The sequence below is a fragment of the Dryobates pubescens genome, chromosome Z, assembly GCF_014839835.1.
Source record: "Dryobates pubescens isolate bDryPub1 chromosome Z, bDryPub1.pri, whole genome shotgun sequence".
Lineage (NCBI taxonomy): Eukaryota > Metazoa > Chordata > Aves > Piciformes > Picidae > Dryobates > Dryobates pubescens.
The window spans coordinates 96,780,953-96,798,045 of NC_071657.1; the positions used below are offsets into that span (position 1 = coordinate 96,780,953).

Below are 17,093 nucleotides of genomic sequence, written 5' to 3' on the forward strand. Positions count from 1 at the left end.
TGAAAAAACTGCAGCTCTCTTCACTACATGGAAATGCTAAACTCTAGCTTCTGCAAAAAAGCAACTCAAACTAAGGAATACAGCATGCATAAAAAGCCCTGTTCCTGTATCTGAAACTGGGTTAAAATCCCATCTGGAGTCACCATTGTCAAGGTTTTAAGTAATCCCTGTTGTGCACAGAAGGCAGGAGGATTTGGCAGGGAGAAGCCTTAACACAGCAAAGTCTCAAGTGAACACAGAAACCAAAATTGATTACTACCAGAAGTTTGAACTACGCTGTATCAATACAAAAGATTATGCCTGTTAAATTGAATTAAAAATCAATTAGTAAATTAAACAAATTAGGAAGAACAATACACAACAGAAAGGAGAAAAAAAAAAAAAGGGGGGGGGGGGGGGAATAATAGAAAAAAACCCAAAACAACAGCCTGAACTGAAATAATGGATGGATGGAGACTGAGGGGTAACAAAATCCTTTTAAAACATAGCACTACACTAAACCAGTACTTTCTGGCTAAAGCATTATAAAGAGCTTTCTGACATTTAGTCAAACCAAGACCATTTTTGACATAGCTATGACAAAACCAAACCAAGTAATTTCCTAAAAAGAAAAAATAAGTTTTATTTGGCTTCTTTTTGATGCACTGTTTCATGATACACGTTTAGCAAACTAAAGGTCATGTTTAAAGATAGTTCTGGAAATGCAAGAGTTTCCCACTGTCCTATTCCCCCTGCCCCCAACTTCTGCCCCCATTTTTATGTTTTCTTCATTTTTTTTTCTTGAGCTACAAGCTTTATGGGTATCAATGTATAATTTCAGCAGTACATATCCTTGAATTCCAAATTATCAAACCATATTCAATAAAGCATAATGTTTACATTGTGATAGCATAGAATAATATGTTCCTGCTGTAATATTCAGAAATAAAAATATGGCAGGCAAATTGAAGAATGAGGATGTTTTGCAGGCCATCAGTAACACAAAAATTTTGCCTGATTGCATGCAGTTGTGCCCTGGTTCAAAACACATCTACTCTGAAATAGAGATTTTATAATGACACCTTCACCTCTGCCTGTTTTCCCCTTTCATGCTTGCCATGCCTTTCTGTGTCCACACTGCTATAAAAAGTGAAGCACTCCCTGAGGCCTAGAAAAATTGTCCTGCACCATATAGAATTCAGGAAGTTTCTCTCTGTCTTTTGTTTTGGTTTTTTTTTTTCCTTTTTCTGCTTGGTAGGCAGAAAGGGAACTATGAACTTCTGTTGTGTCAGTTGTGGTCAGGAATGTACAGCAGAAGGCAGCAGTTAATCAGACCATGTGTAGCTGCAAACAGTTCTCAGTAATTCCTGCTTATGCAAATCAGACCTCATTGCCCTATCAGGGTAAGACAGAATAACTCTGAAACAGTTAACGCTGTAGTGATGGAAGCCAACACTCCAGCTTTTCATAGCCATGCCAAGTCATCACACCACCACCATCACAATGCAAGGACATGGGGAGAGAGGAGGTGTGCCACAAAGCCCCCGTTTTTCCATATGTGTCTTATCTCACTCACTGTACAGCACAGGCTGAAATACAGCCTACAGCTACAGACAAAGTCTGTTAAGTTTTGATGTAAAATGTGATTGTTCCCCAAACATAATCATCTCCTTCACTACCTTCTGTCCTGAGATTCGAGAATCTTTTCCAGCATCAGCAATAGTTCTGCTCTGGTCTGACACCATAGAGACAACGATTGTAACTTATGGATGTCATCTATCTGGACTTTAGCAAGGCCTTTGACATACTCCCCCACAACATCCTACTTTCCACGTTGGAGAGATATGGATTTGACAGGTGGACTGTTGAGTAGATAGGGAATTGGCTGAATGGCTGCATGGAGAGCATGGTCGTCAATGGCTTGAATTCCAAGTCCAGAAGGAGATCAGTGACAAGTGGTGTCTATGATTTGCCAGCAAATAAACCATGGCACCAAATGCCTCATCCAGTCTCCTCTTAAACACCTCCAGTGATGGTGACTCCACCACCTCCTTGGGCAGCACATTCCAATGGCCAATCACTCTTTCTGTGAAGAATTTCTTCCTTACTCCAGCCTAACCCTCCCATGGTGCAACTTGAGACTGTGTCCTCTTGTTCTGGTGCTAGTTGGCTGGGAGAAGAGACCTACACTCACCTGCCTACAATGTCACTTCAAGTAGTTGTAAAGAGCAGTAAGGTTTCCGCTGAGCCTCCTCTTCTCCAGGCTAAGCAACCCCAGCTCCCTCAGCCTCTCCTCACAGGGCTTGTGCTCCAAACACCCCCCCAGCTTTGTTGCCCTTCTCTGGACACATTCCAGCAAATCAATATCTTTCCTAAACTGAGGGGCCCAGAACTGGGCACAGGACTCAAGGTGTGGCCTAACCAGTGCTGAGTACAGGGGAACAAGGACTTCCATGTTCCTGCTGGCCACATTTTTCCGGATGCAAGACTACTATCAACCAATACCTCCATGTCTCTTTCAGCCACTCTGACCCCAGCCTGTAGCACTGCATGGGGTTGTTGTGGCCAAAGTGCAGCACCCAGCACTTAGATGTGTTAAATCTCATGCCACTGGACTCTGCCCATCTGTCCAGCCTGTCAAGGTCCCTCTGCAGAGCTCTTCTACCCTCTAACAGATTAACATCTGGCCCCAGCTTGGTGCCATCTCCAAATTTGCTGATGATGGACTCAATATGGTCATTCAGATCATTGAGAAAGATATTAAAGAGCATGGGGCCCAGTACTGATCCCTGGGGCACACCACTGGTCACTGGCTGCCAGCTGGATGTGGCACCATTCACCACCACTCTCTGGGCTCAGCCCTCCAGCCAGTTTCTAACCCAGCACAGAGTGCTGCTGTCCAAGCCATGGGCTGACAGCTTGGCCAGAAGTTTGCTGTGGGGGACGGTGTCAAAGGCCTTGCTGAAGTCCAGCAAGTAGACTACATCCACAACCTTCCTCACATCTACCAGGTGGGTCACCTGATCACAGAAGGAGATCAGGTTGGTCAGGCAGGACCTGCCCTTCCTAAATCCATGCTGGATGGGCTTCATCCCTTGGCCATCCTGCAGGTGTGCTGTGATTGTCCCCAAGATGACCTGCTCCATAATCTTGCCTGGCACTGAGGTCAGGCTGACAGGCCTGGAATTCCCTGGTTCCTCCTCTTAGCCCTTCTTGTGGATGGGCATCACATTGGCTAGTTTCCAGTCACCTGGGACCTCTCAAAACTGTTGAAAAATGATGGAGAGCAGCTTGGCCAGTTCATCTGCCAGCTCTCTCAGCTCCCTAGGATGGATCCCATCCAGTCCCATGGACTTGTGGGGATCCAAGTGGCTCAGCAGGTCTCTAACTACTTCCTCCTGGATTCCTCCTGCCAGCTCAGGAGGCCAGCTGTCCGGAAGACAACCAATCCTGCTATTAAAAATTGAGGCAAAGAAGGTGTTAAGTACCTCTGCCTTTTCCTCATCTTTTGTTACAATATTCCTCTCCATGTCCACTAAGGAGTGGAGGTTGTCTTTGCCCCTCCTCTTGCCATTAATATATTTGTGCAAGGATTTTCTGTTGTCCTTCACAGCAGTGGCCAATTTAAGCTCTAAATGGGCTATTGCCTCTCTACTTCTTTTTCCTGCATTACCTAGCAATATCCTTAAAAGTTTCATGGGTAACCTCTCTTTCCTTCCAAAGATAATACACCCTATTCTTTTCCCTTAATTCACTCAGAAGTTCATTGCCCATCCAGGCTGGCCATCTGCCCCTGCCGCTCATCTTCCAGCACACTGGCACAGCCTGTTCCTGCGCCTTCAAGAGTTCTTTCTTGAAGTAGGTCCAGCCCTCCTGGACCCCTTTTTTTTTTAAGGGCTGAGTTAGTTCCTTAAGTAACCTGAAGTCTGCCCTCCAGAAGTCCAGAGTGGAAGTTTTGTGGCTGCCCCTCTTTAGCTTGACTGCATATTGAAAACTCAATTATCTCATGGTCACTGGACCCCAGGCAGCCTCCAACCACCACATCTCCCATCAGCCTTTCTCTGTTTGTAAAGAGGAGGTCAAGCAAAGCCTTACTCCTGGTAGGCTTACTCAGCAGTTGGGATAAGAAGCTATCCTCCGTACACTCTAAGAACCTTCTAAACTGCTTCCTCTCTGCTGTGTTGAGTTCCCAGCAGATATCTGGCAGGTTAAAGTCACCCATAAGAACAAGGTCTGGCAATCTTGAGACAGCCTCTAGCTGCCTATAGAATAATTCATCAACTTCTTCATCCTGGTTGGGTGGTCTATAACAGACTCCAACCAGGATGTCAGCCCTGTTGGCCTTCTGTCTAATTCTCACCCACAGGCACTGAACTTGATCATCCACACATCTAGTTCCTTGGCTTCTAGAGCCTCACTGATGTACAGGGCCAGCCCTCCACCCCTTCTCCCTTGCCTGTCTCTCCTGAAGAGCCTGTAGCCATCAACTGCAGTGCTCCAGTCATGTGAGTCATCCCACCACGTTTCTGTGATGGCAACTACATCAAAACTTTTTTACAGTAACAAGGCTTGCAGCTCCTCTTGTTTGTTACCCATACTGCATGCATTAGTGTACATGCACTTCAGCTGGGCTGCTGGTTTCACCCCCTGACTCCACCCCCAGACTCCAGTCTGGGGGGACTGGTTTCAGCCCCTTCCCCCTTCAAATCTAGTTTAAAACCCTGATACATGCACCTACAAAACAATAAATACCTACAAGCCAGGCTGCAGCTTTCTCAAAGTGCAACTCAGGTCATTCCTTCCTTGAGCAACTGCCTCCCTAAAGGAGAGCAAATCCTCACAGTGTAGGTATCTAGGATATACAAGAAAAAATGCAGATATCTAGCAGTCAGGCTATAGACTACACTGTATAAAACAAGCTTCTTTGAATAGAAAAAAACCCAACATATATTGTATAAATAAAACTGGTATATCCAAAACAAAAGACAATAGTTGTACATGCTCTTATGAAATTGCAGAGTGGTATATTTGAGTGAATAGTTTATACCCAGTTATGAAGACATAGCAAATCCTTCACAATAGATTAAATTTTTCCTCCCCTAGAGATAAGCTGTCTCAAAATTAACTTTTCTTGCAGTGCTATAAAATACAACAGGACACCAGCTATTGTTTTTATTTGTTTTAGCCATCTGGCACCATCATTGCTGTAACAGTCTTTTCATGATGAGTAAACACAGTTGAAACCCATAAAGCTACAGCAGATCTTTTAAAAAGTATCATAAAATGAGTAAGTGAAAAAGCCTCCTGGCTACCTAGTTTTCAATACCAAAAGGAAATTTTGCTAATTCAAATTAAGTAAGAACTCAGGAAAAAGCTTGTAGGCTTGTAGGTTAATATAGCTTTCAGTGCTGAGAGATATACTGCACTTTGCAAGCTGGAAAACTGACTGACAGTCTAGAAAACTTTGCCTTCTATGGAAGTATCAGGCATACTTTTCTTACAATTATCTTTGGCTTAAGACAGAATTCCTGTAAATCCATGTGCCTGAGGCAAACTTACACACCAAAATCACAAGGTAATAAGCTTTGTAAATGGATTTATGTGAATCCCATTTATACTGACTGAATTAGCAGATCATGCTGCTACAATCTCATTTTTTGTTGCCTGTGTTAGAGTGGCTTTTGTTACAAGTCTTTGATTTTGCAACTTATATTCAGGAAGTTTAAGAACCTAACCTGCTCCTCCTCTGTATCAAATTAATGAATCAAATTACTAATTAATATAGAGTTTTACCAGTTCTCAATCTCTTTCTGGATGTACACATTATTTCAGAGAAAAATGATGTTAGCACCAACAAAAGTGTGGTGTAAAGCAATAGTGAGAGAGACCAACCTTCATTCCTCCTTGAATCCTGCAATCACTGTTCCATTACTAACTTCATGAGAAATTACTTCTGCCAATGTAAAGCAGTAAATGGCTCTAGTGAGACCTTCTTACACACCAACTCCTGCAGAAGTACGCTTTAATTCAAAAAATACTCAGCTGCTGATGCAACTAGTTCCAAATGAACGAATAGGAATCAAAGCTTTCAGCCCTTCTGATTCATCACTGAGTTTGTGCTGCTCTCCCTATCTCAGTTTAACCAGAAGAAAGCAAACTAACAAGCCAGCAAGTTTATGTGTGCTGTTGAGAATACCAGAGACACAAGCGTTACTCTGCAGGAAAAATCACAACCAGCTAAAACACCCCCAAGTATATGAGTATAATATACAGTTTTTAAACAAATCTGAATGGGGAGTGTTCAGATCTTAGGCAGAAAGTGTTAGTGTCGTACTGTGTTTACATGTTTCACTGCCAATTTCCTTGACTACAAGCACATGCGCGTATCAAACAGTTAATGACTAAAACAAAGCAATATGTTGTTTGAAAAAACTTCACTGTACTTTAAAAAATCAGACAGCCAGCTGGCTAAACTGTAGAAAACTGTACCTGGGAACAACTATCCAACAAGAAAATGTGTTCTACAATTTTTTCAAGTGGAAGGTGTAACATTATTATGATCTTTAAAAACAGACCTGGAAAGACTCCGAGTCCTTTGTTCACTTCAAGGCTAATGACCAGCAACTGAGCTGTGATGCTAAAAATCTGCCGAGGTGCAAAGTTCAAACCATCTGTTACCTGAAAGCTGAATCCTCCAGACATTGATCCTGCAGAAAAGAAAACCATACGTTTATTCTTGTATTATTCTGTTTGTCAACCAAAACATACAAACTTAAACTGGACACCTTTTGCTCTCGGCTATAGTGAAATACATCTGAAGTTATCCTGAAGCATTTTTTGATCAGTGTCTTTGTAACCTAGTTAGAAGGAAATAAATTAATAATGCAAAGAACTCTTTCCCAAGAAAGAGCTACTTGGCTGCTGTTTACACTGAAGGCCAGACATCCCTTAGGTGTAAACCAGAAGAGTGCCACTTCCTTTCTTCACTAACCCCACTGAAGCTGCAACCAAGCTAAACTTGGGGAGACAATGACTCCCAGATTTCCTACTCCTTTCATATCTTAGGATAGACCAAACCACTTAAGCAGACATATTTTGGCAAAGCAATAATTTGTGGTGAAAAAGAACCAGAATGTTCTTTCATTTCCATTTCCATTTGAAGGACTGAATCTATTTTCAGGTTGTTTCCATTGCCACTGCTCTGCTTCAGCTGTTGTCACAGTTCAAACTATTTCAGAGGTTATGTGTACTCATAATAAATGCACATTTTTTTTCTTTAATCTTAGGACCTGTATGTGCTTTGGCAGAAGCAGCAGCAAAATACCTCCAGGAGTCTGAGTGGATTCCGGTATAAATACATCTCTCAGAACTGACTTACTGCTTTAAGTAAGGGCTCCCCAGATTGTTTAATTAGGTAGGAAGAGTGAAAGCTTGAAAAATCAATTGCTGCAAACAGTTAGCATTGCTCTTCTACTTCCTCTGCCAAGAGATACTGACACACAACTATGTATCCTGAAAGTGAGATGGTGCCATGTACACCCGTGTAAAGATCAGCACTTCTTGCCCAACTATATATTAACATATGAGAAGAATCAAATGTGGGTTCTGAGATTAAAGTTAACAACTCCCCAAGGCAGCACTCTTACAGGCAGCCAGGCACTGAAGCAGCTCTGGAAGATCAGGTCGTACTGGTTTTACTTTTACAGTTTGTATTCTATGAAGTTTTCACTTGACAAAAATGCAAAAGTAGTTGTGCATTTAAAAGGGCACTGAAGAGTCTACTACTTGCCTCCAGTTGGAAAAAAAAAAGCCTAGCACCATTTGCTTTTTTTGCATAGTGCAGATCAAGCGCCTGATAGACACAGACATTCTGTCACTGACAGAGCCAAGAACAGAACTAAATCCTGAAGTGATGCTTGAGTGGAACGTGTATTATTTTATCATAATTAATTTCTAAGGGCATAGCTGATCAGAGGGGATAAAACAGACACCTGTAAGAGGACTGTAAAAACTGCACTAAAAAGACACTTAAGACATCATAACCAATATGAGTTCAATTCAGCACTGCTCTAAGGAACTGTCAGGGTGTAAGATGCAGACTTCATACTCTAAAAGCAGGATAGGAGCACCCAGCAGTGAAGCAGGAAAGGAATTACCAAGATGAAAGAGAAACACAGAAAAGTAAAGCTATGCTCTGCTTCTAAACTTATGCTGATGACAGAACAATCAGGGATTATAGAAGAAACAAACACCTCTCATCAGCAAGCCCCCCTAGCCTTCCTATAGTAACACCTATGTGCAGGGTCAATGGGAACAGGTTGCTACTCAATGAAACAAACAATACAAACGGACCAAACCTGCTCCTTGAGAAGCGCCCCACCTACAGTGCCCTTGCAGAACGGATAGGAGGTTCTGCAGGAAGAACTGGGTTGTGAGCAAGCCCAAGAGCTCATGAAGGCCAGAAGTGTCACCAAGGCTGACCTGCCTCAGGCCAGCCATAAAAACTGACCCTGAAAAGAAATGTTGAAGGGTCATTGTTGTAAGTGGCTCCCTGCTGAAGGGAGTGGACGGTCTGATATGCAGACCAAACCCACTTCATAGAGAGGTCTCCCTGGTGCCTGGGTAAAGGATGTTGTAGGCAAACTTCCCACTCCTGTGAGTCCTTCAGACTATTCCCCACTACTGGTTTTTCAGGTGGGTAGTGATGATGCAGCAGTGAGAGGCTCACAATCAATTAAAAGAGACTTCAGGACCTTGGGGCAACTGCTAAAGGGCTCAAAAGCTCAAGTTGTGATCTCCTCCATCCCTCTGACATTGACGATGGACAAGGGAACATTTAGGAAGAGCCAACAGGTCAATTCATGGCTTTGGGACTGGTGTCATTGATAGGGGTTTGGACTTTATGATCACAGCTCAGTTCACAGGGCACCTGAGCTGCAAGCAACCAATGGGATGCACCTGTTCCAGAGAGCAAAAAGGATTCTAGGGCAGGAGTTGGCAGGGCTCATCGACAGGGCGTAAAACTAGATTTGAAGAGGGAATGAGTTATGAAATAGAATAGAATAGAACAGACCAGACCAGGTTGGAAGAGACCTTCGAGATCATCATGTCCAACCTATCATCCAACACCACCTAATCAACTAAACCATGCAACCAAGCACCCTATCAAGTCTCCTCCAGTGATGGTAATCTCTTGCTTGCCCATGACAAACACTGGGGCAGCTCACCAGGGGCAGAGGGATGGAGTGCTAGCAACTGCTCTCAACTTGTTGCCCTGAGACAAGCCAAGAACAAAGCACTGGGACACCCCAAGAGAATCAAGGGGCATTCGCCTAAGAGGGTGACAAAGCCAGCCCAGCTGAAGTGCCTCTATGCAAACACATGCAGCTTGGGCGGTAAAGAGGATGAATTAAGGGCCACTGTGCTGCTGGAATGCCATGACATAGAGGCTCTCACTGAAACTTGGTTGGATGGGTACAAGCTCTTTAGGAAGGACAGGCAGGGTAGGAGGGGAGGAGGTGTTGCTCTCTGTATCAGTGACCAGCTGGACTCAGTGGAGCTCCACCTGGGGAAGGATGATGAGCTGGTTGAGAGCATATGGGTTAAGATTAAGGGGAAGACAAGGGAAGGTGATGATACAGGCCGCCTGACCAGCAGAACAAAGCAGATGACGCCCTCCACAGGCAAACAGAAATGGCTTTGTGTTCACAAGCCCTGGTCCTCATGGGGAATTTCAACCACCCTGACATCTGCTGGAGGGACAACACAGCTAGGCACCACAATTGCAAAGATGACAACTTCCTCCTCCAAAGGGTAGAAAAACCAACAAGAAACAGTGCTATGCTGGACCTTGTTCTCACCAATAGGGAAAGACTGGTGACCAGGCTCAGGGACAACCTTGACTGCAGGGAACATGAAGCGATGGAATTTAAGATCCTCAGGGCAATGAGGACGTATCCCAAGCTTACAACCCTGGACAGTAGGCATACAGACTTTGATTGCTTCTAGGATCTGCTGGAGAAAGTATCATACAACAAAACCCTAGAGGGAAGAGGCGCCTAGGACAGCTGATCAGTGTTCAAGGATCACCTTCTCTGTGTCCAGGAGCAAAGTATACTGACAAAGAGGAAGACAGGAAAGAATGCCAGGAGACCTGCCCGGATGAGCAAGAAACTCCTGGACACGCTGTCACACAAAAAGAAACTCTACAAGGAGTGGAAGAAATGACAGCTAGAATGGGGGGCATACAAGGAAGCTGCCTGAGCAGCAAAAGACCTGGTTAGAAGCTAAAGCTCAGTGAGAATTAAATCTAGCCAGGGAGATCAAAGGGAACAGTGAAAATTTCTATAGGTATATTAATGGTAAAAAGAAGACTAGGGAAGGTGTGGGCCCCCTCAGAAAGGAAACAGGTAAACTGGTGACAAGTGAAATGGAGAAGGCTGAGTTTCTTTATGACTTCTTTACCTCAGACTTCACTGGCAAGGGTTCCAGCCACACTCCTGGAATAATGGAAGATAATGGCAGGGACTGGAAGAAGGAACTGCCCATTGTGAGTGAAGATCAGGCTTGTGACCATCTGAAGAACCTGTTCAAGTCCATGGGACCCAATGTAGTACCCCCATAGATGCTGGGGAAACTGGCAGATGAGGTTGGTAAACCACTCTCTATGATATTTAAAAAGTCAGGGCAGTCCAGGGCAGTCCCCACTGACTGGAAAAGGGGAAACATAACCCCCATTTTCAAAAAGGGAAAGAAGAGTGACCCAAGGAACTATAGGCCTGTCAGTCTCCCCTCTGTGCTCGGTAAGATTATGGAGCAGATCCTCCTGGAGGCACTGCTGAGACAGAAGAATAACGAAGAGGTGATCAACAACAATCAACACAGCTTCACCAAGGGCAAACCCTGCCTGTCCTGCAGGGACACCTCACACTAGATCAGGTTGCCCAGAGCCACATCCAGCCTGGCCTTTAAACCTCCAGGGATGAGGCTTCCACCACCTCCCTGGGCAACCTCTTCCAGTGTCTGGATATGCTGGAACATATCCAGAGAAGGGCCATTAGGATGATCAGACGGCTGGAGCACCTCTCCTATAAGAACAGACAGAGAGAGTTGGGACTATTCAGTCTGGAGAGGCGAAGAGACCTAATTGTGGCCTTCCAGTATCTTAAGGGGGCCTACAAGAAAGCTGGGGAGGGACTTTTTAGGGTGTCGGGTAGTGATAGGCCTAGGGGGATATGGGTAGATTCAGATAGGATGTTAGGTAGAAATTCCTGACCATGAGGGTGGTGAGACACTGGAACAGGCTGCTCAGGTAGGTGGTAGAAGCCCCATCCCTGGAGGTTTCTAAGGCCAGGCTGGATGTGGCTGTAAGCAACCTGATCTAGTGTGCAGGGGGGGTTGAATTAGATGATCCTTGCAGTCCCTTCCAACCCTAACAACTCTACGATTCTATGATGGGTATATTTATGAGGACTAATATTAGAGACATAAAAGCAAAGCATGGTAGTACCTTTTTTGGTGGTACAAAAGATCCTGAAGTGTCACTGCCATTTAGAAAATGTAAAAGGAGTGGAGCCACAAGGAGCAGCCAGCGCATGGAAGAGCTGCCTCAGCCAAAAAGACTCTACCTTTTGCCTTGGAAAAGGGTAAAGTAGATGTTAGGCTGAGTAGAATATGAAATGAGGATACCCCCCTGGAGGAACCAAACAAGGTACCACACACTAGAAAACTGAAGATGACAGACAGCAGCTGGAAAGGGGTAAAAAGCTGAATGTAAGCAACCACATAAAAGAAAGTCCAAACATAAGCCTAGGAGCAAGATGAGAGTTAAGAACTACACTTTCAGCAACAATGAAAGATGAAGGAGGAAAGAAAATGATGGGTTGAGAAAGGAAAGACTTAAAATGCCCAAAGAGTGAAATGCTGGCAGTCATCAGGTGGAGCAGATGGCAGACCCAGAGCAGCTCCAAGAGCTGACACATGACATGGGCAATCTTACTTTTCAAATTTACTGTACTACCCACACACCCACTCACTGGAAAATAAAAACTGATGTTCTTTTTACTTTTATTAATCAAAATTCACTTCCTAAAATTACAGATGTGCATTTGCTCTTTCTGGACCACAAAGTGGATTAATTTTATCACACTAAGACTACTACTGTCCTAGCATTACAGGGGTTTTTACAGGTCAAAGTCACCCTCAAAACAATCTCGTCAGCTTGGTGCACTTCTGCCATGCTCCTGACCTTCCATTTCCTAACCAAATTATCTGAGCAGGGTACCTACAGTTAACAAGCAGCTGCCTGTAATCTCTAGCAACACACGCACACTCTGCAAGGCTGCATCAGAAGTCAGAGCACTTTAACCTGAACCAAGCCTCATGAATCATAAAATGGCTTAGATTGGAAGGGTTCTGAGAGATCTGAAGTGACTGCTGCACCCAAGGGAGCACTAGAACTAAGTCCACACTGCCTCAGGGCTGGCAAGTAAGTGCTCTATCTTTTCCATCGCCTTTCCCCAAACTAATTTACTCCTTCTTCAGTATCTCCTTTCATCTGAGGTAACATGGTAATAGAGCTGGAGCAGGAAAAAAGGAGCTACTGCCGTGTAAAAGCCCCACTTTTCCTCTGGCTGGAACCCCCACTGGAAAGTCCATTCCTGCGGCTTCCCAGCATTGTCATTCAAAGATGCTTGAAGATGCCCTGACTTCCTTTTTTATTGCCCACTATCTCTCTGTAGCAGCAGCACAAATAACCCCATCTCTAGCTCTGGGTACTGGCAGAGAAGAATCAATGGTTAAAGCTGAATTCTTTTGCAGCCTGAAAGGGAAGCTGACTCATAACTTCATTGCCCTGAACAAAACTACACTGTGCCAGGTATCTGAGAGACTGCTGGTCCATGAATAACTCTGGACTGCAGCAAGACAGAAATGCTTCATGAGATTCTCAATGATGATGTTAAAAAAAGGGATTTCATATTTCTGAAAGCTGTGTGGCAATGCTGCTCTACTGCAAACCTGCATTCAGGAAGAAGGCTGCTACTAAATGAGTCACTACTAAACCAGCATTTCATGGTAAGTACACATTTGAGTAGTCACCAGACCCTTTCCTGTTCAGTTTGTGAGATCATGTATCACATAACCAGTGCTCTGAGATTTCTGTGGCATTATGAATAGATCTTCAAAGGATTACAGATGCAAATACACTGAACAGGGGCAGTATTTTGGTAAGAGAGGTGATATTTTTGAAACCACATACCATTGTGTACAAATACCAGCTGCCCTTCAATTATATGAGCCTGGGTAAAATTAAGGATGCTCTCGTTTGGAGAAGACTTCAGAGCCACGTGCCCATTGCTAGGTGGACTGATGGAATACATCAGTTCTGACGGTGAGGAGTCCTTGTCTTCTGCACAGAGGTCATCAATGGTTATTTCTGTAACTGAATGCACCCAGACCTAGAAAAGTAAAAATAAAATTTAAAAACAAATAAATAAAGAAAATGCATAGAAAATAAAACCAAGTGGAAAATAATCTTAAAAAAGAAAAGAATTACTGGAGATATGTGCTCTGCAACATTAGAAGTTATGACAGGTTCCCCAGCTGTCCATCTGAATCTCTGATGACAGACTGGAATAGTTAGTGTTGGCAAATGGTTTTCAAAAAAACAAGACTACAAAATAATCTAAGCAAACACACCCCACACCAGCTTCAGTTTTACGTAGCTGGAGCACGAGTGCTGTACTTGTCAGACACTGTCCAAACTCTTGCACACATAACAAAGTCGTGTTATGATAACTGAGTCAAGGAGCTCCTTTCCAACATATACACATGAGTATTACTGTCATTACGCAGCAGGCAAGACCTTCAACCGACTCCACTCTAACCAGCAGAAAATAAAACAAAAGTCTGGGCAGAGCACAATCTCTAAAACAAATGAAACTCCAAATACTTTACAACTGAATTACTTTTTATATCAGGGCTCAACTCCTCTCTGAAGAGCATCATGAAAACTGTATCTGAATTTCCAGGATGCAGAATTACACTAATTTTGCCTGTGCCTAACTCATTCCACAGGCATGATCCAAATAAAATAAAAAAAAAAGGCTCAAGACCCTGCCCAATGGGAAATGATTAATTCTGCTCTACTTTAGCATTATCAGCTTATCAGTGTGTCCTTGAATGCTACATACCCTATCAGACACTCTATTCACAGTCATTTTAATACTCTGGTGAGTACTTTAAATACATTAAAAGTTAAAAAAAAGGTTAACATGTTAAAATAAAGAAATAAATCAGGGTTTGAATTTGGTTTGGGGGGAGGTGGCTTTTTTTAAAGTCTAATTCTAGGAAAATACTGCCCTCTTGTGGCAACAGGACGACACAGTTATTTCAGAACATCGCCACGTACTTCAAAATATACATAAACACCGAAAATAATGGTGATGTTCTTGAAAAATATCCTATTTTCCTTTCCCAACCCCACCTCAGAAAAAAAAAACATAGAATCTGTGGAAATTCTACAAAATTATACCTAAAATGCTGCATAGTTTCTAAATAAGCATAGTCCTGCTGTCAACATAAAAGCCTGTGTGAAGAAGGAATGTTATGGATGCCTCACAAGTGAGGGAGCTAGAGCTGAAGGACTCATTCAGCAAGTGTGCACATGCCCAACACTTTCTTGCATTTGGCCAGTAGCGCCATGACAAAGGCCAAAATAAACTCCCGTATATCCATGCCGACATCACTGGCTACATAATGCAGCTCTTCACAAAAGCTGTTCCTCAAAAGCACATCACATGCTAATCTACTTCTAGTTGTTCAATGTTTCTAACTTTTCCTACTGAGATGTGCAAAATTTCTGAGGTGCTATAGTCAGTCAACTTAAATGGCTGCACCCACTCATGACAAAAATATAGGTTATTTCTCAGCAATAGCTCATGCACAACCAGCAAAACCACACGCACAAAGGTAGCGTCCTGTTCTGGGTATGAACACTGCCTCCCCAGCAGACAAGACCAGCTTGGCTAGGTTAAGTTCTATTATCATTGCTCCTGGGAAGCCTGAACTTAAAAGGTATTTTTAGAAAAATCTATATGCTGCACTGCAGCACACACTATGGCCTCAGTTTTGTTAAGCAACTGCAGTTCAGTGTCAGCAATGCACCAGAAGGGAGACAGAAAAACCTTGCCTATGACTAGACAAACATAGCTGCATGCTGTGCTGATGCCCGTAGGTTACCACTTCAACCAGGGAAGGTTTTGCCCTGCACCATCCAAACACTTGTGATGTGCGTCTGCCCTTCTGCCAGCAGTCTCTGCACAGGGCAAGGAGTCCTGCGTCACGCGTATCTGCAGATTATTATGGATTACCTGCTGCCACAGCAAAGCTCCACAATAGTACTACTATTGCAGTTTTAAAAGAATGTCTTTTCTCATGTGATCATCTTTACAGTAATCCATTCTCCCTTTGCAACATACAATTAAATATGCTTTAGGTGCCACCTAATTATAAACTGCATCATACAACATGGGGGATGATACAGCCTCAAAATACCCCCTTATGCCTCTTTCAGTCTATTCCTAAATATCTTCCATCTTGATACCTCTCAGCTGGTTTATTGTGAACAGAGGTTCATTAGCTGACCCACATTCATTTCATTCTGCTTTTCAGAGTCATCTAATTGGTTTTCACCCATCAGACCTCAGATTAGAAGCCTTTACACAAAAGAGACTTTTTGGTTTACATGGCACAGTGTCAGTATAAATTAGTTCTGGTTACTGACTGCTATCGAAGATTCAAAGGTTAAAAAGCCAGCCATGGTAGCATCAATCATAATTTAAAAATGTATTCTGTAGGAAAGCAGATTTAGAAAGAAGTCATTTTTTTAGCTTACAGTATCACAGAGCAATAGCTTTAGTGTCGTCACTAGTATTTTGATAACCTATAACATCTTAGATTTTCACAGGTTGCATTATGCTATTCTTATCAGGAACTTCTGAAGACCAAAATATTCCTCTCTCTTTTGTAACAGAAATCCCACACACATAGTTAATTCACTAATGAAGTGTCAGCAAGAATGTTCTCTCTTCTCTTGTCCCAGTCCACTGGGAATTCAGAGAGAAGCAGCCAGCCGAATGCACCTTAGCAGGTCTTCATGGCAAGAGGCATAGGGTCTGAAGTCTATGCAAAGACAATGGTAAGAAGGTGACACCCTCATCATCACTACTCGTGGTACTTTCCTAAGCTATACTGTTCATTGAAAGCCTTCAAGATGCCTTAGCAAATAACACTACAACACAGCAGTGATCCAAGTGCAAGTTATCCCATCCCACAAGCCCTGTGTCATTTACCCATAAGATTAAAACAAAGCTCTGACAGCCTTCCAGATGAACTTTACAACAGCAGAAAATGTTCATGAGGACTAGAAGCCTCCTAAGTCACATTACACGTGTACTGCCTCCCCTCATTAACACCTATTTATTTAAATCACAGAACCACCATTTATTGATTATTCCAATAGATACAAACCTAAAAACCTGTTAATGAAGAAGCATTAAATAGCATCAAGTTAGAAATTTTCTAATTTTAAGATTTCAAAATGATGACAAACATACCCAAAGAATTCTGTTAACTTTTATAACAGGAGTTTCATCATTCACTGCAGTAACTGTAACAAATACAGTATGGGGCAAGCTTTGTTTCCACAGTTCTGTGTTGTTTACTATCACAGTAAAATTGTCCATCAGTTCCTCACTGCCATCATGAACATAGTAGATTAATTCTTGCTCCACCTGAAAAACACAACAACCTGAAAAATTAAAGAGACTAAAAGAAGGTGAATGCCATCTTCAAAAAAAAAAAAAAGCAAACTACTCTAGTCACTCCCCTCTGTATTTATTGCCTCAGATTTTTATCACTTGTAAGACTATTAATGCTTATATCTGATCTGTACCTCTCTATTTTTTCTGTTGACAACAGCAAACTTTACAGCTCACCCATCCATTCCTCTAGGTAGAACATCTTCACTGGTCAGCCTTGGAATTCTCTGTTCCTACTGAAGGGAAAATAAAAAAATCCAATCCTACTATATTTGCCACAATGTTTCCTGGAAC

The 17,093-nt window shown here is 42.9% G+C and overlaps 1 protein-coding gene across 1 annotated transcript in view; it reads right to left on the reverse strand.

Annotated features, from left to right (window-relative positions):
• LOC104296767 (chondroitin sulfate proteoglycan 4-like) overlaps positions 1–17,093 on the reverse strand; it is a 38,993-nt gene that overhangs the window by 8,876 nt on the left and 13,024 nt on the right. The window contains exons 5-7 of the mRNA XM_054178240.1: positions 16,596–16,772; positions 13,238–13,436; positions 6,555–6,686 (exon numbers count right to left, since the gene is read on the reverse strand). Of these exons, the coding sequence (XP_054034215.1) occupies positions 6,555–6,686; positions 13,238–13,436; positions 16,596–16,772 (508 nt within the window). The remainder of the gene's footprint in view (positions 1–6,554; positions 6,687–13,237; positions 13,437–16,595; positions 16,773–17,093) is intronic.